At 41.6% G+C, this 27,301-nt stretch overlaps 1 protein-coding gene across 1 annotated transcript in view; it reads right to left on the minus strand.

Moving 5' to 3' along the window:
• Window positions 1-27,301, minus strand: part of PANK2 (pantothenate kinase 2) — a 43,517-nt gene that overhangs the window by 6,067 nt on the left and 10,149 nt on the right. Inside the window, 5 exon segments of the mRNA XM_045086057.1 lie at window positions 2,900-3,025; window positions 4,602-4,725; window positions 6,587-6,763; window positions 7,980-8,233; window positions 12,268-12,620. Coding sequence (XP_044941992.1) covers window positions 2,900-3,025; window positions 4,602-4,725; window positions 6,587-6,763; window positions 7,980-8,233; window positions 12,268-12,620 — 1,034 coding nt within the window.

Raw genomic sequence — 27,301 nt, forward strand, 5'->3', positions numbered from 1 at the left:
GAAGGACAGTGCCAGACCACCTCCAGAAGTAGTCAAAGTCAAATACAACCAAGAACCAAGACATTAAAGCCCAAAAACAGAAAGAAAAGAATAAAGGATTGAATGTAACAGAAAATGAGACAAAACCCACTCGGGAAGAAAGAGCACGCCAGCAGCGATCAGCAGAGGGCAGTCCTCCAGCGGTCTAGAGTCCATCAAGGTCGCCAAAGGATAACCAGTCAAGCACTTTCAGAGAGAAATGACCAAAAAAGGACAGTGGGAAGATCCTGAAAGACCCACCCCTGGACTAAAAAGAATGTGCTAAGAGTCTCTATCATAAGTCACGAAAGTCCAGTGTGGTTCCCAGGGAAAACTATTCCAAGAGAAGTCGCCTCACTCGAGAGGAGCTGCAGCCTCTCCTCTCACTGTTTCCTAGCCTTGAGCACAGGCAGCCGCACGATGTGTACGATGCGAGGTCGCCAGTATCGGCGGGGGCCGCCCCGCTGCAGAGGAGGAGGGGTCACTGAGGGACCCCACCACTGCCAGAGGACGGACCCCTGGGCGCTCCCTGTGAGACCTGGCGGTACACTTTGCTCTCCGTGGCATTCGGAATAGCAAAAGAGGAGACGAAGTGAACCATTGGAATGAGCTCCCCTGAAGACCCAGAACCTCCCACCAAGTAGAAGGCATCCGCTGACACGAGCTACCAGACACTGTAATGAGAATGGGACATAAGGCGGACAGAGAGGCGGACAGAGAGGCTGACCGGAGCCACACACAGCTTTCACAGGAGTTTGACTGCGGAGTGAGGACGGGAGAAGATTTCAAGCCGTGAGCAGCCGTGGGCAGCCAGTTTCCAGGGGCAAAGCAGTGGGCGCTCGAGGCAGAGGCCCAGGCGCCATGGGAAGGACACGGCAAGACGTTCAACCAAGACCCTAAACAGAAGTGCTTTAATCCTAGCTGTCCTGGGGTGAAGACTAACCTAAGAATCCCCACGTTCCACTTGGGCAAAGGTTTTCAAGAGGGTGAAATGGAGCAGGAGGAAAATTATACTACGATGTTGACAAGAAAGAGGGTTTCTTTTTATTCTAACATTAAGCGAAATGAAACAGGTCAAAGATCACAAAAAGGAAGATACATATAAAAGGTATAAAAAACGTAATGAGGGGCACCTGGGTGGCTCAGTGGGTTAAGCCTCTGCCTTTGGTTCGGGTCATGTTCTCGGGGTCCTGGGACCAAGCCCCACATAGGGCTCTCTGCTCAGTGGGGAGCCTGCTTCTCCCTCTCTCTCTGCCTGCCTCTCTGCCTACTTGTGACCTCTGTCAGATAAATAAATAAAATCTTTAAAAAAACAAAAAAACTTAATGATAGGGGTGCCTGGGTGGCTCAGTTGGTTAAAGCAACTGCCTTCAGCTCAGATCATGATCCCAGGGTCCTGGGATCAAGTCCCGCATTAAACTCCCTGCTCAGTGGGGAGGATGCTTGTCCCTCTTCCTCTGCTGCTCTGCCTGCTGTGCTCTCTTGCTCTCTGTCAAATAAATAAATAAAATCTTTAAAAAAAAAAATCTAGCAGAAAAGTCTCTTCAATATAAAAATAATAATTTGGTACCAATTTATTAATAACATCAAAAGTAAAAAAAGCATTCAGGGTAAAAATTAAAACGAGCAGCATAGACGCTGGAGAGACGGCAAGCCCAGCCCAGCTCCCACGCTGGGGAGTAAGGCGCTCGGCTCACCCTGGGCTGTGGGACTGGTGGTGCCCGCTGAGCACAGCCCTATCAGAGGAACATGCTGCTGCCTCAGAAGTACACGGTCTTGGGGCACCTGGGTGGCTCAGTGGGTTAAGCCGCTGCCTTTGGCTCGGGTCATGATCTCAGGGTCCTGGGATCGAGTCCCGCATCGGGCTCTCTGCTCAGCAGGGAGCCTGCTTCCCTCTCTCTCTCTCTCTCTGCCTGCCTCTCCATCTACTTATGATTTCTCTCTGTCAAATAAATAAATAAAATCTTTAAAAAAAAGAAGAAGAAGAAGTACACGGTCTTACACATCAGATTTATTCAGTAAAAAACTTTTTAATAAAATAAAGTTAAAATATTTGATGACTAAACTTTCTGAAAAGAGGAACTTGTACACTTGGAATTTTAACTATGAACTTAAGCCACTTCAAAAGGAAAAAAAAGCAAATTTAAGGGAAAAAGCCACCTCTGTAGCAGTTCAAATCTTACTCTGTCAATTCCTGTAAATACTGTTAAACAGGCACTAACAATTCTGAAAAATGTTCCTGATAACACTTTAAAATCCAACAACACTGGAAACTGTTCAACTACCCCACGACCAAGGGGACAGAAGAGAGGTCCCCTCCACAGTTACGGTTCTGTTTTCCCCAAGCCGGAAAAACAGTAAGGCACTTTCCCATAGCGGGTATCAGGCGGAGCGATTCAAGGATTCTCGTCCATTTTGTCATTTCTAGCTTGTGTAGGTGTTAAGTTCCATAACGGTGTGGTTCTAATCTTGGAATAGACTTTCGTTTGTTTTTAGAACATACATCTTAAATAAGTGGCACATGAACTGCATCAATACATAAAAACGGACATCCAAATGAAAAAAGCAGAACCCAGAGTAAGTACATTTACAAAATAAGTGTAATGGGAGAAAGATAAAGGGTGGTTCAGAACAGAAGAGAACCTTAAAAATAGAGGGGTTCAAGATTTCTTAAAAGTTGCTGAAGCTCACAATTAACCAAAAACTTCCCTTGCAGTAAATCAGGTAAGAAACAGCTCTTGAACATTACAAAGTTAAACCCTGTATCATACTTTCACAAAAAAATAACTGAAGTCCATTTCAACGTTTACTTCGTTCCAACGCGGTGGGGATTGCATGCCTTTATGTCTGTAACATTATCGCAAGAAAGAAGTCGGCTTACCTCGTGTTCCGAAAAAAGTGCTTTCAACTGCCCCTTGGACCAATAATCCAAAGCATATGCCAAAAGTCGCATGGCGATCGTATTAATTCTCAAGAAATTTCCAACAAATACCACCTGGTTAATGTTCTGAGCACATCAAAAAAAGGCAATTAGTTTTCATCTTAACTTCTGTTCTCTCGTAAAAGCTACCCCAAACAGAGCACCATGTACATGGTTTTTAGCAGCAACTTGACTGCTGAGCAAAAAATAAAAAAGTATTTACATTTAATCCAGTTGGTCCAAGGCTACTTAAATTTGAACCCAGACAAACTCTGGACCGACCTGCTTCAAACCATGCCAGAAAATGTCACAAGAGAAAACAAATTAGAAAAACCATTTGTATTAAATATGACAGACAATAACTGCTATTAAAGTTTTAAACAGAAAAGTAAAAAAAATTAAGACCCCAAAGAAGGAAAGTGACACAAATAAGCAAATTATACAAGAAATATAATGGGAAAAAATTCAACCCCACCAGTAGTCGAAGAAAGGAGCATTTTAAACCTATTAAAAGCAGAACTGAAATCCCACTCCCAACCATCAGCCTAGTTAGGGTAGCATTGACGCATTCATTCTGTGCTAAAGACACCTGAATTCATAAGCCTTTGTGAAAAGCACCCTGGCAAGATCTACCAAAACTCCTGAGCAGGGTCATATCTTTAGAGAAACCTCACTCCAGAGTAAGGCCCTGATCAGAATAAAATGCAACCAGTGAAAAGCTTCGCACTTAAAAATGCATTCCTGTGGAGCCAACAGGGCAAGCAACCAGATACCCAGCTCCACATGATTGATGATGCAAAACCAAATCAAATACACAGCGGGGAAATTATGAGTACTTAAGTAAAAAATGTAACATGGTATGTACACCCACACCAACAGATCTTAAAACACCTAAGTACAGGAAAAGGAACATGCAATAAAGGAAACAGTAACTTTAACATATTCAAACGAAGAATGTTTTTAATTACTTGATGCTGATACAGTATCTTTTTAATTAAAAACGAGACAGTCTTTTTGTACCTTGCAAAGTCTCCTTTTTAAGCCACATGCCTCCATCATCTCTTTCACAGACTAACTGTAAACCAAACTGTGTAAGTGGGGACACGCGGTAGAGCTGCGCCCTCTGGGCCCCCCAGGGAAGGCCGTTCTCGGTTCTTTCATAGCCCTGTACAATGCTGCTTGACCTGAATGCTACAAGGCAGCACTGTAAAGAAGCTGAAAGCACAAAGACAGCTCGGCGGGGGCGGCAGGGAGGGCGGGCACTCCGGGGCCACCCCATCTTCTCTGGCTCCAGCAGCTTCCTCCAGAGGCCTTCCCGGGGACCGCAGGGCTCCGCAGGGAGCACAGGACCTCCAGCTGGCTGGCAATCCATCACCACCACCCACAGTCCCCATTACCGGAGTCCTGCCTGCCTTCCTACCCTCTCCCCAAAAGATATACTTTTACTTCTCGACAGTGCCAATACTCATCTTCACTGAGTAAAAAACCCATCAGTGAAGAGGAGTCTACATGTGAAGAGCTTTAACTTCCCCAATAAACAACTCCACCCCGTACGACTACACTGAGGCACCATCTGGACAAGACAGACATTGTACACAGCTGAGGCCCCTTAGCACGTTCCGTATTTTGCTCAGAGCACCTAAAGAAATCCACGTCCCCTTACTTCATTAAGGGCACACATTCTTGCTATTGAGCCAATGTTGTTGGTGATGGTGATCAACGTCGCTCTGGCGAGGTCCTCTTTACTGACTGCCTCTCGCTTCTCCTTGCTCATCATGTTTCCAAAGCTGTGAAGGGGGAGAAGAACACCCAGCAGCTGAACCAAAGGCAACTGGCCCAACAGAACTTAGAATAACATTTAAGATAAATGTGACTTTAAGAAGCTACATTGTTTTAATCTTCAAATTTTCTATTATGAAATAACAGAGCATCTGTTCAAAGAGAAACACAACTCAGAAGAAAGCTCTCAAGCATTCCGAATAAGAAAATGCCTCTCCCTGCAGCTTCTGCTGAAACCGAGCTTTGATAACAGGTCTTTGCACATCCAGTTACGATCTCCTCGGATCCACCGTAAGCCACCGGTGGCTCCTTCTGCAGCCAGAGACAGTTCCAGAAAGACACCTCTACTAGCAATCCATTCCCACCAGCACAGCCATTCCACTCAGCTGAATGGTCACATTCTGTCTGGGAAACGGCTTCGTCAGAGCGAAGCAAAAGCACAGACAGTGGAGTCCCAGAGTAAACTCCTTAAGCGTTTCAGATTCCCCTAGAACATGAAGTACTTCAAAGTACCTAAGCAGCAGAACTGCTACATTAATAACGGCTAGCAGAACACAAACCCGATCAAAAACGGAAGTGATTAACAATGCGCAAATGCCGCAAACTCAGAATGTGACATCAACAGCATTTACAAAGACCCGAAATTACCCTGCAAGCATGTCTATGTGTGATCCTTTCTCTATGACTAAAAATCATGTGTCCTGAGGGGCACATGAACGGCTCAGTGGGTTAAGCCTCTGCCTTTGGCTCAGGTCAGGATTCTAGGATCCTGAGATCGAACCCTGCATCAGGCTCTCTGCTCAGCAGGGAGCCTGCTTCCCCCCTCCCTCTCTGCCTACTTGTGATCTCTCTGTTAAGTAAATAAATAAATAAAATCTTTTTTTAAGACATCACCTGTCCCAATACACAGAAAACAACTCTTTATCTAAACGATCTGGAAATGAAATTTAAAAAACAATTCCTGGGGTGCCTGGGTGGCTCAGTCTGCCTTCGGCTCAGGGATGGCTCAGGTCCCGATCCAGGGTCCTGTTATCAGCCCTACAGCAGGCTCCCTGCTCCGCAGAGTGTCTGCTTCTCCCTCTTCCTCTGCCCCGACCCCATGTGTGCTCTTTCTCAAATGAGTAAAATCTCAAAACTAAAAAACAAACAAACAAACAAACAAAAAAACCCAATTCCCTTTATAATAGCATCAAAGAGAATAAAATACTTGGAAATATATTTAACAGAAGAAAGTATAACACTCTATACTGAAAACCACTACCATAAAACATCGGTAAAAGAAAAACAAAACTCTAAATAAATGGAAGGACATTACATCTTAGATCAGAAGACTTGATAATGTTAAGATACCAATATTCCCCAAAGTGAGCTACAAATTCAACACAATCCCTATCGAAATCCCAGCTGCCTTTCTTTGCAACTACTGACAAGGTGATTCTAAAATTCACCTGGAGATTCAAAGTACTGTTTCATGCGACCACATAGCTGAACCTTGAAAACATGCTAAGTGGAAGGAAGGCAATCACCAAAATCTCATATTCCAGGACACCATTTATATGAAGTGTCCAGAATAGGCAAATCTATAAATAGAAAATATATTAGCATTTACCAAGGACTGAGGTGGGGAAATGAGAAGTGACAGCTAATGGACAGAAGGTTTCTTTCTGGGATAGTGAAAATGGACTGAAAGTAGATTATGGTAATGACTCCACAGTTTAGTAAACATACTGAAAACCACTACATTTTATACTTTAAACAGGTGGCTTTATAGTATATACATTATAGCTCAATAAAAGCTGTTTAAAAGGAAAAAGACACACCCAATATTATCTTATTCCTGTCTTTCTTAGAACACACACACACCCTTACCTTGATGCCACAGCCCAGCCCGGCAGTCCAAACCTCTCATAGTCCCCTCCATAAATGTCTCGAACTAGTTTATCCACTTTGGTGCTATCTCCACGAGATGCCATTTCAAGAGCTTCTTCAAAAGTGGTACAGCCAGTAAGAAGACAGCAGAGACCAAAAAAAGTTCCTCCTCCAAGACTGATTAAAAACAAACAACACAGTATTACAACATTTTAAAAATAAGAACAAGAAGGTAATATTTATGAACCCAAAACCACATTCATACATCAACCCACTCTTGCGCCAACCCAGTCACGCTGATGCCTCTGGCAGGCAAGTCTGTGGGAAGACAGAAAACAAGGCGCCTGATATATACCATGACACATATTCACGTGCGCCAACAAGCGAAATGTCAAACACAGGCCTCCTGGCCCAGCCCCGTCCCCAGTGCAGTCCTAGCATCTGCTGTGTGAGGAGTCTGTGGGCAGATCCGCCCGCCACACCTGGGCCACATGGCCTTCCTTTGTCTCTCTAAACCCCGAGTCGCCGTGGCTTATCAGCATCCTCACCCGGAAAAGAACTCTCCCATTAATGTGTTTCTCCCCCAAAATTACTTTTTAAAATTCACACCTGTTAAACTGTCTATCCCAATCCCCAGCTCCTTGTTCTACTTCAAGTCATCCCTAATCCTTAAACCACCAACATACTCATTCCTGCCTGCCACCTCTCCTCCCTGTTCAGCCTGCCCTCTCCCCCCGTCAGTACCTCACCTTTCTAGATCTCAGACCATCCCGTGGCTGGGTAAGTGTGCACACATACGCCTGTATGTATAAAATCGAGGCCAGGAGAGCCTGGGGGGCTCAGTGGGTGAAGCATCTGCCTTCAGCTCAGGTCATGACCTCTGGGTCCTGAGACTGAGCCCCACATTGGGCTCCCTGCTCAGCTGAGACTCTGCTTCTCTCTCTCCCTCAGGCTCTCCCCACCACTTGTTCTTCCTCCCTCAAGTAAATAATTAAAATCTTAAAAAAAAAAAAAAAAAAAAAAAATCTAGGCTGGTTTCAAAGCTGGGATCTTGCCTTGCCTTCTCCTTACAGATGCTCAGCTTTGACTTATGGTATACGCACACCATACACTAGCTGAGGGCAAGGACTATGGGCTCAATGAGTCTGACAATAAGATATTTTACAGAACTCTGATAATGAAATCCTGAGCAGTACAGATTAAAGAAAAGTAGGTCATGATACCAGAATTTTCATAGAAAAACTATCTGTTGGCCTAATCCCAGAAAAAAAAAATGTTTTCCACATAATTTAAACAGATCCTTAAAAGTGTACTTATACACAATACCTGAAAACTCACTTTTAACCCATTACGATATCAAAAACAAGTAATAACCTTTATATAAAAGACCTACCTGGTACCCGTGACCCGCTTGTAATTATCTTTGGAATATACTGCTAAAATGCTAACCCCAGAGCCAATGTTCACCAGAAGCAGAGGGTATGGATTTTTCAAATCAAACGGTAACTTCTGACATTTTTCAGCATCGGCGGGGTTTTCAAAGTAATAGCACTGTGACCGTCCATTGAATCCAACTGAGTCAATGTATAAAATTCCTTTTACTAAGCAATCTAGTTCATCAAGTTTGCAAAGCTGAAGGTCACCTATCTGTAATGAAATAAAAATGTATTCAGACAAGCAAATACAACTCCACTTAATAAAGCACCCCTCTCCATTACACAAAGCACAGAAGTGCTCACAGATGTGGATTATTTATGCATAATTCACAGAACAGACCTGGGGACAGCACACACCTGGACAGACCCAACAAGACAGACCCACCCCCACACCCTCTACAAACAGCCTTCTCGGTGGAGACTTATGCTGAGACCCAAGCACAGGGACCAGGAGTCAGGAGCACAGGTCAGATCACAGCCCAAGCAGAAAGCTGACTCCAAGAAATTCAAGTGACTCAAACACCTGGTGACACATGGCAGGAGACATAAGAACTCTCATGTCTCTCTTCTGAAAGACCATCTTCAAGACTGGAGCAATACCAAAGCAGGCCACACTTTATTATTAATAAACTGACGCCAGAGGCAGAAAAATGTTGAAGTAGAAGGTGAGATTTTTCACTACCTAAACCGATTACAACCCCTGGAAGATGGGAAAATTTTAACAGTATCAAAATTTACAACAGTGTTATCAACTTCATTCCATTTAAATAAACGACTGATTGTTATTCATATTAGGGAGCACTGTACAGCAATGGAGAGTGAAGGGGATCTTTAGTCAATTAAGAACTGAAGTGGGAAGAACTCCAGGGTATGTTGTCAGTCAAAAAAGCAACTGGAGTAACATTTCATAAAGACCCTATCTGCCTGTTACTAACGCCAAGTTTATATGCACACGTATGTGTCATACATAGTCATGCCCAGATAATTAGGAAGATACATCAACTCTGGAAAGATGGCAGAAACCCCACTTCACTCCCTGGACTACTAACCCATGTGAACGTTTAGGAACGTTTATAGGCACGGAGACTCCGTATATGCGCAAAGGGAAAATGGCCTCCACTTGCTGAAAGCACTGATTTCTACTTAGAACTAGGTCTAGCCCCCAAGTTCTCCCCCTTTATTCTACTCTCACTTGATTACATTTACCCTCGACTTATTCAGATCCGCCGCAGAGAGGGAAGTTAATAGGTACCTTCATATTAATCTTTAATTAAAACACCTACCTGGTACCCGTGACTCGGGTAAACCACTGAAAACCATCCCTAAGTAGGATCTGCAATTCCTCCTCAGACCAGACGCAAGCTCCTGGAGGATGCATCACCGTCCCTGCTGTAGACCTGCTTGTGCCCTCCCTGGCTGTCATGAATTCAAAACCGATTTCCTGACACGTGATCTCAAGTGCCAGCATTTCCACTTTGAACTTTCCATCACTTTCATCACTTTCCACTGGCCCAATCAGCTGGTCTTTTTCGTCCTAGAATTTCTTCCTCCTCCTTCCTCTAACTCCTGTCAACCTGCAGTGTCCTGCTAGCTCCTATCAAATCCCCACCTCTAAATGAAAAAGGACTCAATGCACAGCTAACCTCACTAATGCCAGGTATACAGAATGTGGGCACTGTACCAACAAGCAAACCCATTATGTGCCCCTGAAATCTGCATTTTTAAAAAAATTTCCATTAAAATGGCAACAGGGTAGGGGCGCCTGGGTGGCTCTGTTATTAAGCATCTGCCTTTGGCTCAGGTCCTGAGATTCTGGAACTGAGCCCCTCATCAGGTTCCCTGCTCAGCAGGAAGCCTGCTTCTCCCTCTCCCCCTGCTTGTAAAAATCTTAAAAAAAAAAAAAAATTTAAAAGGCACCACGGTAAACTCAGTATTTTAAAAAATATTTCACTGTGGCTTATTAAATACTAGTCACCCCTAATGCATAACAAACAGCATTTGGCGGCCATTCCATTTTCCTAGTTTTTAAGGACAGCACTGGTGCAGAGATGAGAAACCCCAACCGCCTAAGAACCAATTCCTGAGGTCCAAAATCCACTCTGCACCCTCCCCTTAAATTACCACACAATGCTGTACCTCTGGTAGCAACCTGAATGATTTTCAAATATATTCCAAAGGGCATCTCTACAGGGTCCCAGAAAAAGATTTTCTCCGTTACCTATCAATGATCCAGAGTCCACTATGAAGCTTCCGCAAAGGAGGGGACCGTCTCTCCTCCAGCTACACTTCCCCTTTACTCACGGGTGGAAGACAAACCACTGAAAACCAACAACCAAAAGAAATTCAAGCAAAGAATACAGAAACTTGTTAAAAAAAATCATGCCAATTCTATATTATGATTAAAGTCAGGAGACAGAAGACAACAAAAAAGAATAAGATCACAAACCAAACAATGACACGTGTAGAAAAAAGAGGTAGAATGACAAAGGAAAAAGCAGTTCTCTAAAATAACATTCTCATTAGTGGCATTAAAAACATGGTCACTGAAGATATTTTCAATCTATACTGCACCCGGAAGGTCCAGGTCTCGGCCAACTCACTTGTCCTCTCTCCCTCCTAACCCACCCCCACATCCACCTCAAAGGACCCAGCCTCAAGACTTTGCAGTGTTCACTAAAAAGAAACAAAAGCAGGTACCCACTGGCGCTCCCGCAGTGTCACACATGATTCAGACTCCTGCAACATGAGCACAGCACAATACGCATCAGAAGGCATTTGGGGAGAGGAGGCTCCACTGCTAACCATTTCCAACTACCCCTGAGACCGAATAGCCGCTGCTTGGGACCAGAGTTCTTGTTGTTTATAAAGAACTGCCTGCCAGGAAACAACTGAGTTCTTGTTGTTTATAAAGAACTGCCTGCCAGGAAACAACTGAGCGGACAGGAGAAATTATGTGGTAGATGAGACGGGATACAACACTTGAAACGACATTTGAAGAAATGAAACAACATTTTTAAAAATTATTTTTCTTAATTTATTATTTTTTAAAAAGATTTATTTACTTATGTATTTTTATTTGAGAGAGATAGCGAGAGAAAGAACACGAGCAGGGGATAGAGAGAAGGAGAAGCAGACCCTACTGAGCAGGGAGGCCAACTCCCAGGGCTCGCTCCCAAAACCCCAGGATCATGACCTCAGCCAAAAGCAGAAGCTTACCCAACTGAGCCACCCAGGTACCCTAGTTTATTGTTTTTAAAGTAAGCTCCATGCCCAACATGGGGCTTGAATTCACAACTCTGAAACCAAGAGTCACATGTTCTACTGAGCCAGCCAAGCTCCCCAAAATTATTTTTCAATCTCATTGTTCAAGAGGGGTTTTTTTGGTTTATTTGTTTTTTTAAGTTTTTATTTATTTGACATAGAGAGAGATCACAAGTAGGCAGAGAGAGAGGGAGAAGCAGGCTCCGCTGAGCAGAGAGCCCGATGCGGGGCTCGATCCCAGGATCCTGGGATCATGACCTGAGCCAAAGGCAGAGGCTTTAACCCACTGAGCCACCCAAGCGCCCCGAGGTTTTTTTTTTTTTAACAGTAATCTCTACATCCAACATGGGGCTCAAACTCATAACCCCAAGTTCAAGAGGTGCATGTTATTCCAACTGAGCCAGCCAGACGCTCCTCACTGCTCAAGATTTAATTTAACATGTTCCTCAGAGGTAGTTCTTCAGTCTGCTTATCACAGCTTTGCTATTTCTGCAACACTACAAGAACAACAAAATGCCATGCTTTAGGTGGTTGATCCTTATCTATCAACTTATCTGAACTGGGCAAAAAGTAAACGCTACAACAATCTCTAGACAGCTAACTCCTGACTACCACTCATTTACATCTATCTAATCTTAATCGGACTCAAGAAAATTCAAGTTCTATCAGAAATGATTCTACCACTTGCTATTGGTATTACTTTTAACAATCAGATTACTAGCGCACCTGGGTGGCTCAGCTGGTTGAGCGCCCGACTCTTGGTTCCTGCTTGGGTCATGATCTCATGGGTCATGGGTCGTGGGATCCAGCCCTGTGTCAGGCTTTGTGCTCAGCAGGCAGTCTGCCTGAAGATTCTCTCTCCCTCTCCCTCTGCCCCTCCTCTGCACACACTCACACACCCATTTGCTCTCTCTCAGCTAAATAAGTCTTTTTTTAAAAAATCAGATTACCATAAATTGTATATAAGCCAAAAAAAATACATACTGTGAGAAAATCCTTCTCAAATTTGTATGCTCCACCTCCAGTGGCACAAAAGACAGTGTGGAGACTCGAGAAGTTTTTATCTCTGCCCATCTGAATGAAAGCAGGCATGTCGTGAGTGGGAAAGCGTATGAAGTGCAGATTGCCCTTGCGTCCACATAGAGTCAGGTCCTTCAGCTCCAGGTGCACGTCCCGAATACCTGTGGACCCATATGCCACGTTGGAGGTCAGGTACTTCCGAATGCTTTTAAGACTTTCCACCTCTTCCTCTTCTTCTTCAGCAGTGATGTCTTTGGGTTCAAAATAAACCAGCTTGACCAAGGTTCCACCAATATCCAAGCCAAACCATGGAAAAACTAAAGGGAGAAGGAAAAAAAAAGTCAGAACAAATTTTTTCTTGAAAACTAAACATATATGTACTAGATTAGCAACTTATTCATACCTTGAGGTTTCCAAGGACTATAAATACAAAAAGGGGTTGGGGGGGGTAGGATTCTGATTTGGAAATCTTAAAGAAAGAATAAAAAATCAGAACAGTGGTCCAACCCAACCCAACCCTCTTGTAGAGGAAGCCCAAACTACACTTTGAAATATTAAAAAACATCAAAGTGACTACCCATGACCCTCAACTCGGGGGGGCGGGGGGGTAGAAAAAGAAAAAAGATTGAGAATGAAAATCTATATCCTTCCCCTTTGCTTAAATAAAAAAATGCTGAGGGGTGCCTGGGTGGCTCAGTTGGTTAAGCATCTGCCTTTGGCTCAGGTCATCTCAGAGTCCTGGGATCAAGTCCCGCATCGGGTTCTCTGCTCAACGGGTAGCCTACTTTCTCTCTCTCCCTCTGCGCACCCGCTCTCTCTGTCAAATAAATAAAACCTTTTAAAAAAAAAGAAAGAAAAAGAAAAAGAAACAAAGGAAATGAAACGCTGAGGGATGCCTGGGGGCTCACACAGTTAAGTGTCTGCTTTCAGCTCAGTTCCTGATCCCAGATTCCTGGAATCGATCCCTGTCAGCAGGGAATCTGCTTCTCCCACTTCCTCCGCCCTTCCCCTCCGAGCATGCGCTCTCTCCTGCTCTCTCCAGTAAATAAAATCTTTGCTTTAAGATTTTACTTATCTATTTGACAGAAAGAGAGCACAAGTAGGCAGAGCTGCAGACAGAAGAAGAGGGAGAACCAGACTCTCCACCGAGCAGGGAGCCCAGCATGGGGTTCGATCTCAGGACCCTGGGATCATGACTTGATTCGAAGGCAGCCGTTCAACAAACTGAGACACCCAGGCGCCCCCCAAATAAATAAAATCTTTAAAGATAAATACATAAATTAAGAAATTAATTAATTAATTATTTTTTTAAAAAAGAAGAAAAAATGCTGAAACTTTTTTCAGAGCTCCAGTTTACTATGCAAACTAGGGGTGGAGGAAATTCCCAACCCATGTAACATGTAACCTTCAATGGTCAATTTGTCCCTCAAAACCTGATGTAAAAATAAAAGGTTTAATTTTTTTTTAAGATTTTATTTATTTATTTGGCAGAAAGAGAGGCAGGGAGAGAGGGAACATAAGCAAGGGGAGTGGAAGAGAGAGAAGCAGACTTCCCACTGAGCAGGGAGCCCAATCCAGGGCTCAATTCCAGGATCCCGGGATCGTGACCTGAGCAGAAGGCAGACGCTTAATGACTGAGCCACCAAGGCACCCCAAAATAAAAGGCTTCAAAGGACTTTAATGGAATAGGCATTTCAGAGTTATATCTGTTCCCACACAAATCCTTCCCAAAAAATGGCTTTGGGAGATCAAATGAAGATGGACTGCACAGACATGCATGCCTTGCCCTCCCAGCTTAGATCACAGAAATTACTAAAGATAGAGGTATACGCATATATTATTTTCCAAAATAGTTCTGGGAAACAAAAAATGATACGATCAACAGAACCAGTTTGACAGAGACAGTAACTGTTCAGAACCCTCAAAACAAGAATGCTGTAAAAACTGGGAGTAGCTATGAATACTGGGGGAGCACAAGGGTGCTCCATAAGCTGTACAGAGGGCTAGCTGCCTGGGGAAACAGGAGCAGGCTCTGGGGGTCAAGGGTGATCTGGTGGGGTCATCTGGTGCAACTGGACAGACTAACCATTTCCTCACCTCCACCCTCCCTGGCCGCCCCCACCAGAGGCAAAGTCTTCACTAAACACAGGCATTTAACCCAAAGACTCAGGATGGCACCCAAGTAGCCACTATCACTCAAAAGAAATGAGGAGCTCCCACACCTGGCCACATATCCCTACAGTCCATCCTGAGAGTCTGGCAAAGAGACACTACATCCACTGACAGAACAACAATCCTCAAAACAGAGATGCCCATTTTACAAATTAGAATCACCAAAAGGGAAATCTACACCACAAAAATGAGAAACATCTGAGGAAAGAGTTGTAGGAACAAACAAGAGACTTAAAAATAATCATAAATATCCTCAGAGGTAAAATGAGATCTCATCCATGAAAAATGAATAAGCGGGACGCCTGGGTGGCTCAGTCAGTTGCACAGCTGCCTTCAGCTCGGGTGGTGATCCCAGTGTCCTGGGATCGAGTCCCATATTGGGCTCCTTGCTCGGCAGGGAGCCTGCTTTTCCCTCTGCCTCTGCTGCCACTTGGCCTGCCTGAGCTCACTATCTCTCTCTCTGGCAAATAAATAAATAAGATCTTTAAAAAAAAAAAAAAAAAGAAAGAAAGAAAGAAAAATGAATAAGCTACCACAAGGAAAAATCAGAAATTAAGAAATGATTTGCCACCTGTGGTTTTGACTACAAGAATGTATATGTGACAGAATTATACAGAACTAAATATGCATATGCAAAAGAGTTTATGTAAAACTGGTGAAATCTAAGTAAAGTCTGTGAACTGTATCAATGTTAATTTCCTAGTCGCTGGGGTTGGGGGGGAGGGTGTGAAGCTTCTAAATCCAAAAAAGATGAATCTCAAAAACAGGCCGAGTAAAAAGCCTCATACAACAGGCTACATACTATATGATTCCATTTCTATGAAACCCTGAGAGATGTAAAGCAATCATTTCTGCATCTGATAGAAAGTATATATATTGTAGGCTGGGAGAGGAGGGGAAGGAAGAACTATACAGGGGAAGGAGGAAACTTTCTGTAGTAACCCAAATCTTGATTGCTGGAGATGAGGAGAAAGCTTCATGGGTGTATGTATCTGTCAAAATGCATGGAAGTGTACACTTTTTTTTTTTTTAAGATTTTATTTATTTATCGGGGGGGGGGGAGCGCAAGCACAGGCAGACAGAATGGCTGGCAGAGGCAGAGGGAGAAGCAGGCTCCCTGCTAAGCAAGGAGCCCGATGTGGGACTCGATCCCAGGACGCCGGGATCATGATCTGAGCCGGAGACAGCTGCTTAACCAACTGAGCCACCCAGGCGTCCCGGAAGTGTACACTTTAAATGGGTATAGTTGCTTGTGTGTAGATTACATCTCAACAAAAAGTTTTATAGAACAAAAAAAGGAACGAATCTATTTCCAAAATAAAGCTCAACCAATATATTTAACAGCAAAATGGGCACAGAAAAAAACAATGGAAAACAAAAGTAAGAAATTCTCTCAAAATGCCTGTCAAGTATGAAAGAAAGGTAGATATATATATATAGAACTAGGAAGTCCAATATTTACCTTCTCTGAGTCCCAGAAATTTCCTGGAGGAGGAAGGGGGAGGAAAGACATAAATCATCAGGTTCACTAAGTGTTAAAGTGGAACCAAGTACTGGAGGCAGGACAGGCTTGGACATATGCTATTGAAATTTCAAGAAATCCAAGGCGCCTGGGTGGCAGAGTTGGCTAAGTGGTTGCCTTCAGCTCAGGTCATGATCTCGGGTATCCGGAATTAAGCCCCTTGTCGGGGTCCCCACTCAACAGGGAGTCTACCTGTCCCTCTCCCTCCACCCCTCCCCAGCTCATTCTCTTGCTCTCTCAAAAAAAATTCAATAAATCCTTTAAAAAAAATTTTTTTTTTAAGTAAATGTCAAGAAATCTAAAAACTTCTAAAGACTGCATCGACATGGTTGGAACTGGAAGGGATTAGGCTAAGTGAAATAAGTCAAGCAGAGAAAGACAATTATCAGATGGTTTTACCCATATGTGAAACACAAGGAATAGCACAAGACCACAGGGTAAGGGAGGGAAAACTGAATGGGATGAAATCAGAGAGGGAGACAAACCATGAGAGACTCTGGATGCTTGAACCAAACTGAGGGTTACAGAAAGTGGGGGGAGGGTGGGGGAGGGTAACCAGTGATGGGTATTAAGGAGGGCATGTGTGGTGATGGGCACTGGATGTTATATACAACTAATGAATCGCTGAACACTATCATCAAAAACTAATGATGGACTATATATATGCTGGCTAATTGAACACTAAAAAACAAATTTCCATACGATCTCCGATATGAGGAAGGTGAGAGGCAAAGTGGGGGATTTGGAGAGTTGGGAAGGAAAAAATGAAACAAGATGGGATCAGGAGAGAGACAAACCATAAAAGACTCTTAATCTCGCAAGACAAACTGAGGGTTGCTTGGGGGGTGAGGGGGGTTAGGGTGGTTGGGTTACGGACATTGGGGAAGTTATGGTGAGTGCTGTGAATTGTGTAAGCCTGATGATTCACAGACCTGTGCACCTGGGGCAAATAATACATCATATATTAATTTTAAAAAATTTCCAAAGGGAAAAAACTGAATTCCTACAAAGATACATAAATCACATAAATGTGGAATTAAATTTTTCATCAGCAACATAGATGCTAAAAGACAATAGAATAACTGGCTTCAAAGTCATAAGGAAAATGATTTTGAAACATATCCAGCCAAATCAGCTTTCAAGAAAGAATGAAAAGAAATGTTCACACATGAAAGAACTCAATGTTTACTACTTAAAAACCTTCTCTGAAATAATTAGTAAATGCATTCCAATATAATTTAAAAAGCATCCAAGAAGGTATGAGCTTTAAGAAATGATAAGCAAAGGAAGCAGCAATACATGTGACTTTTAAAAAATCAGCAATCTGGAGTTAAAATACATGATTTCAACACAGGAAGTTGAAGAGGGAAGAGAATGGAAAGGGAAGTGAAGCAAACTGCAGTTCTGTCTTGATGCGGGAGAGACCATACATGTCCTGATTAATTCTAAATAAGCAGAATGAAGTGATGGTTTAAACCCATCAAAATCTACAAGTAACTCCAGAAGGAAAAACAAAAACAAAACACAACAAAAAAAAAAAAACACAACGAACATATAACCTTCAAACTATGGAAAAAAATCATTTCAAAAACAAAGGAAAAATATGGCAAGCCCAAAATAAAAAAATAGGAATGGGGGTGCCCAACTGGCTCAGTCAGTTAAGTGTCTGCCTTCAGCTCATGTCATGATCTCTGGGCCCTGGGATCAAGCCCCACCTCCAGCTCCCAGCTCAGCATCAGGATCCCAGCTCAGCAGGGAGTCTCCTTCTCCCTCTGCTGTACCCCCATGCTCTTTTTCTCTCTCAAATAAATAAATAAAATCTTTTTAAAAATTAACATAAAAGTATCAGTAATCACAAATCAGTCAAATTTTCCTTGTAGACTAAAGAGGAAATGTGATTATATGCTTATATAAAAAGATACACTTAAGATAACAAGTAGACTGGGGGGAGGAGCAAGTTGTCAGAGGAATAGGAGACCTATCATCAGGTCCCATGAGTTCAGCTGCATAGTTAAGAAACCATTCTGAATACCTACAAACTCAGCAAAAGATCGAAGAGAAGAGCAGCAAATCTATGAACAGAAAAGTGACCACTTTTGGAAGGCAGAACCAGTGCAGAAGTGAATCTGAGGAGACATTCAGGAACACAGACATGGGGGAGAGGGGCCGGCTCCCAGCAAGCAGCAGAACAGCAGAGAACAAAATCGGAACTTTTAGAAGTCTGCTCCACTGAGGGACATCACTCCAGAAGCTAAGCAGGGGGTGAAACCCTCACAGGAAACTGTGGTCTCAGGATCCGTGGGGTCACAGAAAGACCCGGGGTACCTGAGTGTGGTAGAGCTCCTAGGTATTGGAGCCGGGAAGCCGACTACAGAGCTGGAGCCAAGGAGGGGGGCTCTCAGCTCCAAGTTACCTTAAACCATGATCCAAGGAACAGTTGGGCCACTGCTCTTCGAGCAGGGACCCCACAGGTGGCAGATCCAGAGAGACTCCCTCCTTCCTCCTCCGGGAGGAGCGGCGCGGGAACGCAGTGCAGGAATATGCTGGGTTTGGAGACTCCAAACGGGGCTGTGCACCAGAGACAGAGATGCTTGGTCACAGGCTGGGTGAGCTCGGAATGCAACCGGAGACCAGAGAGATGGGAGGGACTGACCACTTTTTTCTGAGGGCACACTGAGGAGTGGGACCCTGAGCTCTTGGCTCCTCCTGGTGGGAGATTGGGAGGCAGCCATCTTCATTCCCGGCCTCCAGAGCTCTATGGAAAGCATTTAGGGAACAAAAGTTCCAGAGAGTGAACTGGAGCAGATTGCTTAGTCCGGCCCCTGGCAGGGGCGGTGCAATTCCACCTCAGGCAAAGACATCTCAGAATCAGTGCAACAGACCCCCTCCCCCAGAAGATTAGCAATGACATCCAGCGAAGAACAAGTTCATTTATCAATGAGAACTGCAGAACTCCAGAGCTAGGGGAAAGCCACACACAGGATTCATGACTTTTTCCCCATGATTCTTTAGTCCTTCAAAGTTAAATTTTATAAACTTTACTTTTTTCTTATTCTACTTTTTAAAATTTTCCTTTCTTTTTTAACTATTTTATCTCATTGGTACCTTCTTAAAAATCTTTTTTCAGGGGCACCTGGGTGGCTTAGTCATTAAGCATCTGCCTCCAGCTCAGGTCATGATCCCAGGGTCCTGGGATTTAGCCCCACATCAGGCTCCATGCTTAGTGGGGAGCCTGCTTCTCCCTCTCCCACTCCCTCTAACTTGTGTTTCCTCTCTTGCTGTCTCTGTCAAATAAATAAAATCTTTTTAAAAAAATCTTTTTTCAGGGGCACTTGGGTGGCTCAGTGAGTTAAAGATGCTCAGTGAGCATCTGCCTTTGCTCGGGTCATGATCCCAGGGTCCTGGGATCAAGCCCCAAATTGGGCTCTCTGCTTGGCGGGAGGCCTGCTTCCCCACCCCCCTCTGCCTACTTGTGACCTTTGTCTGTCAAATAAATTAATTAAAAATAAATGAATAAATAAATATTTTTAAAAATCTATTTTCATTTTCATTTTTATAGTCATATTCTATCCCTTCATTGTATTCAACCTTATTTTTTGTATACATACAGGTTTTTTCTTTAAAATTTTGGGATGCAGATTCTTCTAATAGATCAAAACATACCCTAAATCTAGCACATGGCTTTGTTGTAGTCTCCAGACTGATCACATACTTTTCCCTTTTTTTGCCTTCTTTTTTCAACCAACTTATCAATTTCTTTTTTAGAATTTTTAAAAAATTTTCATCTTTACAATCATATTCCATCCCATCATGTTTACCCTTTTTCGTGTGTGTGTATACATATATATGTGTGTGTATAGAAAAAATTTTCATCTTTACAGTCATATTCCATCCCATCATGTTTACCCTTTTTCGTGTGTGTGTATACATATACATACATATATATATGTATGTATATATATATGTATGTATATGTATGTATACATATGTATATACATACATACATATGTATGTGTATATATATGTATGTGTGTGTATATATATATATATATGTATATATATATATATGTATGTATATATTTTTCTTTGTTTAAAATTTTGGGAGGTAGTTTCTTCTAACAGACCAAAATACACCCCAAATCAAGTGTGTGGCTCTGTTCTATTCATCAGTCTAGTGTGTGTGTGTGTGTGTGTGTGTGTGTGTGTATTTTTCCCCCCTTTTTTCCTCCTTTCTTCTCCCCCCAGTTTCAGGTCTCTTCTGATTTGGCTAGTGAATATCTTTCAGGGGTCATTGCTACCCTTTTAGTATTTTGTTCTCTCATGCATCTATTCTTCTCTGGATAAAATGAAAAGGCAGAAAAATTCACCACAAAAAAAGAAGAAGATGGCTAAGGACCTAATCAATATGATATCGGTAATATGTTAGAACTACAGTTCAGAATGACGATTCTCAAGGTGTTATCTGGGTTCAAAAAAAGCATGGAAGATACCATAGAACCTCTTTCTGGAGAAATAAAAGAAATAAAATCCAAAAAAGTTGAAATCAAAAAAGCTATGAAGGAGGTGCAATCAAAAATGGAGGTTCTTATTGCTAGGATAAATGAGGCAGAAGAGAGAATCAGTGATATAGAAGACCATAATGATATAAAATAAAGAAGTTGAGAAAAAGAAAGACAAACAACTACTGGACCACGAGGGGAGAATCTGAGAGATAAATGATACCATAAGACAAGACAATATAAGTTGGGATCCCAGAAGAAGAGAATTAGGGAAATTCTCTGCTGTAATTTGCATAGATAGATATATAGATATAGATATAGATATAAACACCAAAGTATACACTTTATATTGGAGCAAATTACAGCAGAGAATTTCCCTAATTTGGTGAAGGAACAAGCATCAAAATCCAGGAGGTGTAGGGAATCCCCCCTCAAAATTAATAAAAATAGGTGCACACCCCATCATCTAATAGTAGAACTTACAAGTCTCAGTGACAAAGAGAAAATCCCAAAAGCAACTTGGGACAAGAGGTTTGTAAAATACAATGGCAGAAATATTAGATTGGCAGCAGACCTATCCACAGAGACCTCTCAGGCCAGAAAGGGCTGGCATGATATATTCAGAGCACTAAGCAAGAAAAATATGCAGCCAAGAATACATATCCAGCTAGGCTGTCACTGAAAATAGGAGAGATAAAAAGCTTCCAGAACAAACAAAAACTAAGAGAATTTGCAAACACCAAACCAGTCAACAGGAAATTTTGAAAAGGGTCCTCTAAACAAAGACAGTGTCTAAAAGTAACAGACCAGAAAGGAACAGAGACAATATACAGTAATAATCAATGCAATGGCACTAAATTCATATCTTTCAATAGTTACACTGAATGTAAATGGGCTAAATATCCCAATCAATAGACACAGGTTATCAGAATGAATAAAAAAACAGACCCATCAATATGATGTCTGCAATAAATTCATTTTACACCCAAAGACACCTCCAGATTTAAAGTGAGGGGGTGGAAAACAATTTACCATGCTAATGGACATCAAAAGAAAGCTTGGCTCAGGCCATGATCCCAGGCTCCTGGGATCCGATCCTTCATCCAGCTCCCTGCTTGGCGGGAAGCCTACTTCTCCCTCTCTTACCCCCTCTGCTTGTGTTCCCTCTCTCATTGTGTCTCTGTCGAATAAATAAAATTTTTTAAAAAAAGAAAGAAAAGAAAAGAAAGCTTGGGTAGCAATCCTTCTATCAGATAAATTAGATTTTAAGCCAAAGACTATAATAAGAGATAAAGAAGGACACTATATCATACTCAAAGGGTCTGTCCAACAAGAAGATCTAGCAATTTTAAATATCTATGCCCCTATCATGGGAGCAGTCAATTATATAAACCAATTAGTAACAAAATCAAATAAACACATCAAAAATAATACAGTAACAGTAGGGGACTTTAACAACCCCCTCACTGAAATGCACAGATCATCTAAGCAAAAGATCAACAAGGAAATAAAGGCTTTAAATGACACACTGGACTAGATGGACATAACAGATATATTTAGAACACTCCATCCTAAAGCAACAGAATATACATTCTTCTCTAGTGCACATGGAACATTCTCCAGAACAGATCACACCCAGGGTCACAAATCAGGTTTCAATCAGTACCAAAAGACTGGGATCATTCCCTGCATATTTTCAGACCACAATGCTTTGAAACTAGAACTGAGCCACAAGAGGAAAGTTGGAAAGAACTCAAATACATGGAGGCTAAAGAGCATCCTACTAAAGAATGAAAAAATCTTTGGGATACAGCAAAGGTGGTCCTGAGAGGAAGGTATACAGGAATACAAGCCTTTCTCAAAAAACAAGAAAGGTCTCAAGTACACAACCTACTCCTACACCTAAAGGAGCTGGAGAAAGAATAGCAAAGAAAGCCTAAACCCAACAGAAGAGAAATACTAAATAGAGACCAGAGTAGAAATCAATGAAATAGAAACCAAAGAACAGCAGAACAAATCAATGAAAATAGGAGCTGGTTTTTGAAAGAACTAGTAAAACTCACCTGGCCAGTCTTATAAAAAAGAAAAAAGACCCAAATTAATAAAATCATGAAAGAAAGAGGAGAAATCACAACCAACACCAAAGAAATACAAAGAACAATTATAAGAACATATTATGAGCAACTATACGCCAGCAAATTTGACAATCTGGAAGAAATAGATGCATTCCTGGAGACATATAAACTACCATAATGAACCAGAAAGAAACAGAAAACCTCAACTGACCCATAACCAGTAAGGAGATTGAAGTAGTCATCAAAAATCTCCCAATAAACAAGAGCCCAGGGCCAGATGGTTTCCCAGGGAAATTCTACCAAACATTTAAGAAAGAATTAATACCTATTCTCCCGAAACTATTCCAAAAAGTAGAAGTGGAAGGAAAACTACCAAACTCCTTTCATGAGGCCAGCATTACCTTGATACCACAACCAGACAAAGACCCTTGTCAAAAAGGAGAATTACAGACCAATATCCTTGATGACCATGGATGCAGAAATTCTCACCAAAATACTAGTCAGTAGGATCCAACAGTACATTAAAAGGGTTATTCACTACGACCAAGTGGGCTGCAAGGCTGGTTCAACATCCACAGATCAATGTGATACAATACATTAATAAAAGAAAGAACAAGAACCAAATGATATTCTCAATAGATGCTGAAAAAGCATTTGACAAAGTACAGCTTCCTTTCTTGACCAAAACTCTTCACAGTGTAGGGATACAGGGTCCATACCTCAATATCATCAAAGCCATCTATGAAAAACCCACAGCGAATATCATTCTCAATGGGGAAAACTGAGTGCTTTCCCCTAAGGTCAGCAACATGGTAGGGCTGTCCACTATCACCACTACTATTCAACATAGTACTAGCCTCAGCATTAAGACAACAAAAAGAAATAAAAGGCATCTGAATCAGCACAGAATAAGTCAAACTCTCACTCCAAAGATGATACGGTACTTTATGTGGAAAACCCAAAAAGATTCCATTCCAAAACTGCTAGACCTCATACAGGAATTCAGTAAAGTGTCTGGATATAAAATCAATGTACAGAAATTAGTTGCATTTCTATACACCAACAGCAAGACAGAAGAAAGAGAAATTAAGGAGTTGATCCCATTTACAAATGCACCCAAAACCTAGGAATACCTAGGAATAAACCTAACCCAAACAGACAAAACACTATAAAGCACTCATGAAAGAAACTGGGGAAGACACAAAGAAATGGGAAAACATTCCATGCTCATGGATTGGAAGAACAAATATTATGAAAATGTGGGGCGCCCGGGTGGCTCAGTGGGTTAAGCCTCTGACTTCAGGTCAGGTCATAGTCTCAGGGTCCTGGGATCGATCTCTACATCGAGCTCTCTGTTCAGCAGGGAGCCTGCTTCTCCCACCGCTTGCCTCTCTGCCTACTTGTGATCTCTCTCTGTGTCAAATAAATAAAATCTTGTAAAAAAAAAAATACTATGAAAATGTCTATGCTACCTTTATAAATCTACACATTTAATGCAATCCCTATCGAAATAAAAGAAATGGAACAAATAATCCTAAAAATTATATGAAACCATAAAAGACCTCGAAAAGCCAGAGGAAAAAAAAAGAAAGCCAAAGTTGGTGGCATCACAATTTCAGACTTCAAGCTCTATTACAATGCTGTCATCATCAAGACAGTATGGTACTAGCACAAAAACAGACACATAGATCAATGGAACAGAACAGAGAGCCCAAATATGGACCCTCGACTCTACGGTCAACTAATCTTCAACAAAGCAGGAAAGAATGCCCAAGGGAAAAAAGTCTCTTCAACAAATGGTGTTGGGAAAATTGGACAGCCACATGCAGAAGAATGAAACTGGACCATTTCCTTACACCACACACAAAAATGGACTCCAAATGGATGAACAACCTCAGTGTGAAACAAGAATCCATCAAAATCCTTGAGAAGAACACAGGCAGCGACCTCCTCGACCTCAGCTGCAGCAACTTCTTCCTAGAAACATCGCCAAAGGCAAGGGAAGCTAGGGCAAAAATGAACTATTCATCAATGAACTTCATCAAGATCAAAAGCTTTTGCCCAGCAAAAGAAACAGTCAACAAAACCAAAAGACAACTGACATAATAGGAAAAAATAACTGCAAATGACATATCAGATGAAGGGTTAGTATCCAAAATCTATAAAGAACTTATCAAACTCAACACCCAAAGAACAAATAATCCAATCAAGAAATGGGCAGAAGCCATGAACAGACATTTCTGCAAAGAAGATATCCAGATGGCCAACAAACACATGAAAAAGTGCTCAACGTCACTCACCATCAGAGAAATACAAATCAAATCCACAGTGAGGTACAACCTCACACCAGTCTGAATGGCTGATATCAACAAGGCAGGAAATGACAGATGTTGGTGAGGATGCAGAGAAAGGCAAACCCTCCTACACTGTTGATGGTAATGCAAGCTGGCGCAGCCACTCTGAAAAACAGTACGGAGCTTCCTCCAAAAGTTCAAAATAGAGCTACCCTACAACCCAGCAATCATACTACTGGGTATTTACCCTAAAGATACAAACATAGTGATCCAAAGGGGCATGTGGACCCAAATGTTTATAGCACCAATTTCCACAATAGCCAAACTATAGAAAAAACCTATACAATAGCCAAATTATAAAAAGAACCTATATGTCCATGAGCAGATGAATGGATAAAGATGTTTTATACACACACACACACTAGAATACTATGCAGCCATTAAAAAAAAAATCTTGCCATTTGCAACATGGATGGAACTAGAGAGTAATATGCTAAGCAAAATAAGTCACTAAAAGAAAGCCAATTATCATACGATCTCTCTGATATGAGGAACTTGAGAGGCAGGGCCGGAGGGTCATGGCAGGTAGGGAGGGATAAAATGACAAAAGATGGGATGAGGAGGGAGACAAACCTAAGAGACTCTTAATTTCAGGAAACAAACTGAGGGTTGCTGGTGGTGTGGGAGGGCTGGGGTGGCTGGGTTATGGAACTGGGGAGGGTATGTGCTATGGTGAGTGCTGTGAATTATGTAAGACTGATGAATCACAGACGTGTAACCCTGAAACAAATAATACATTATATGTTAATTTACAAAAATAATACAATTTTTTTAATTTGTTAATATTTTATACTATTTATTAACCAAATGGGACTCATGTATTAGAAATATTCTCTCATTTAAACTCTAAAAGACATCAGGCATAGTTTGTAATTATGGTAAAAAAAAAAAAAACTAATCAAATTTCTATTAAAGTTTAAAAAAAAAAAAAAGATGACAAGTAGACTGAAGGTAAATAAATGGCAAACCACCCACAACAGAGTCCATTGTGCTTTAAGATGAAAAAGAGCATTCAATCAAAAGTGCTCATATCAGGGCACCTGGCTGGCTCAGTCGTTAGGCATGTGCCTTCAGCTCAGATCCTGATATCCTGGAATCAAACCACACCTCAGGCTTCCTGCTTTGTGGGAAGCCTGCTTCTCCCTCTCCCACTCCCTCGCTTGTGTTTGCTCTCTCGCGCTCTCTCCCTCTGTCAAATAGATAAATAAAAATTTTTAAAAACAAAAGTGTTCATATCAAAATATTAAGCACCTCACTGGAGACTGATATACCAGGTGAATTACATTTAGGAACCATGGTATAGTTCAAGTCAAACCTTATGTTTCAAGACCAGCACTGCATTTAACGCTCACATGAGATGTGCCCCTCCAAACAGCAATCTACCAAGGAAACAGGATTCACCACTCCCATCCTATACTCACTTGAAATTATATATTCACTGACCAATTTGTTGGGTAGAATCACTGGCACCATTTATTAAACTGACTTCTAACATTTATATACTTCAATGTGGATAACCAAAATGATGCCTGAACAATGCTACTCTGCTGTATTAAGCAAATGTTAACAGAAAGTAAATATAATACATGCACACTAAAAAGAAATCAAGCAAACAAAAGGCATTAAAAGAGAACAAAATGAAATTATATCATGTACATAAAAGAAGCAGAATTGACAGGGCCCTAACAAATGCATCAAAAACACTAACAAGAAGAAATTGATAAATCTACACTATAACTTGAGAATGACACAGAAATTTGTACACACACACACACACAAAAAAAATAAAGGTATAGAGGATCTGACTATCAAACTAATAAGGTGGATCTATGAAACATAAATAACTCTGTATCAAAAAATATATATATTTTCTTTTCAAACACCCATAAACCATACAAAAAACTAAAGGCACAATCTTAAAGGACCTCAAATTCCAAAGAACATTTGCTTTCCACAATACTTCAACATTATAAATTAATCCGACAAACATAAAATTAAATCTCTCCGCCTGGGAGAGATTTCTTTTAACTCTGAAATTCTTTTAACTTCTTTTAACTCTGAAATTAAAGAGGAAATCAAAACAAACTTTTAAACAAATGACAATAAGAACAGTATGTATCAAAATCAATAGGATATACCCAAGGTGGCATCCAAAGGGAAATTTCTAGGTTTAAATGTTTATCAAATGGATTAAAAAAAGAAGAAACCTGAATAAAAGCCAATGTCACATACAATGAAATGTTAGATAAAGAATAAAACAGACCCAAAATAAGCAGAAGGGAATTATTTTTTTTAAAGATTTATTCACTTATTTAGGACAGTGAAAGAGAACAAGTTCACGCATGAGTGGGAAAAGGGAGAGGGAGAGAGACTCTC

Source organism: Mustela putorius, unplaced genomic scaffold, assembly GCF_011764305.1.
Source record: "Mustela putorius furo isolate JIRA1106 unplaced genomic scaffold, ASM1176430v1.1 tig00000874_pilon_pilon_pilon, whole genome shotgun sequence".
Lineage (NCBI taxonomy): Eukaryota > Metazoa > Chordata > Mammalia > Carnivora > Mustelidae > Mustela > Mustela putorius.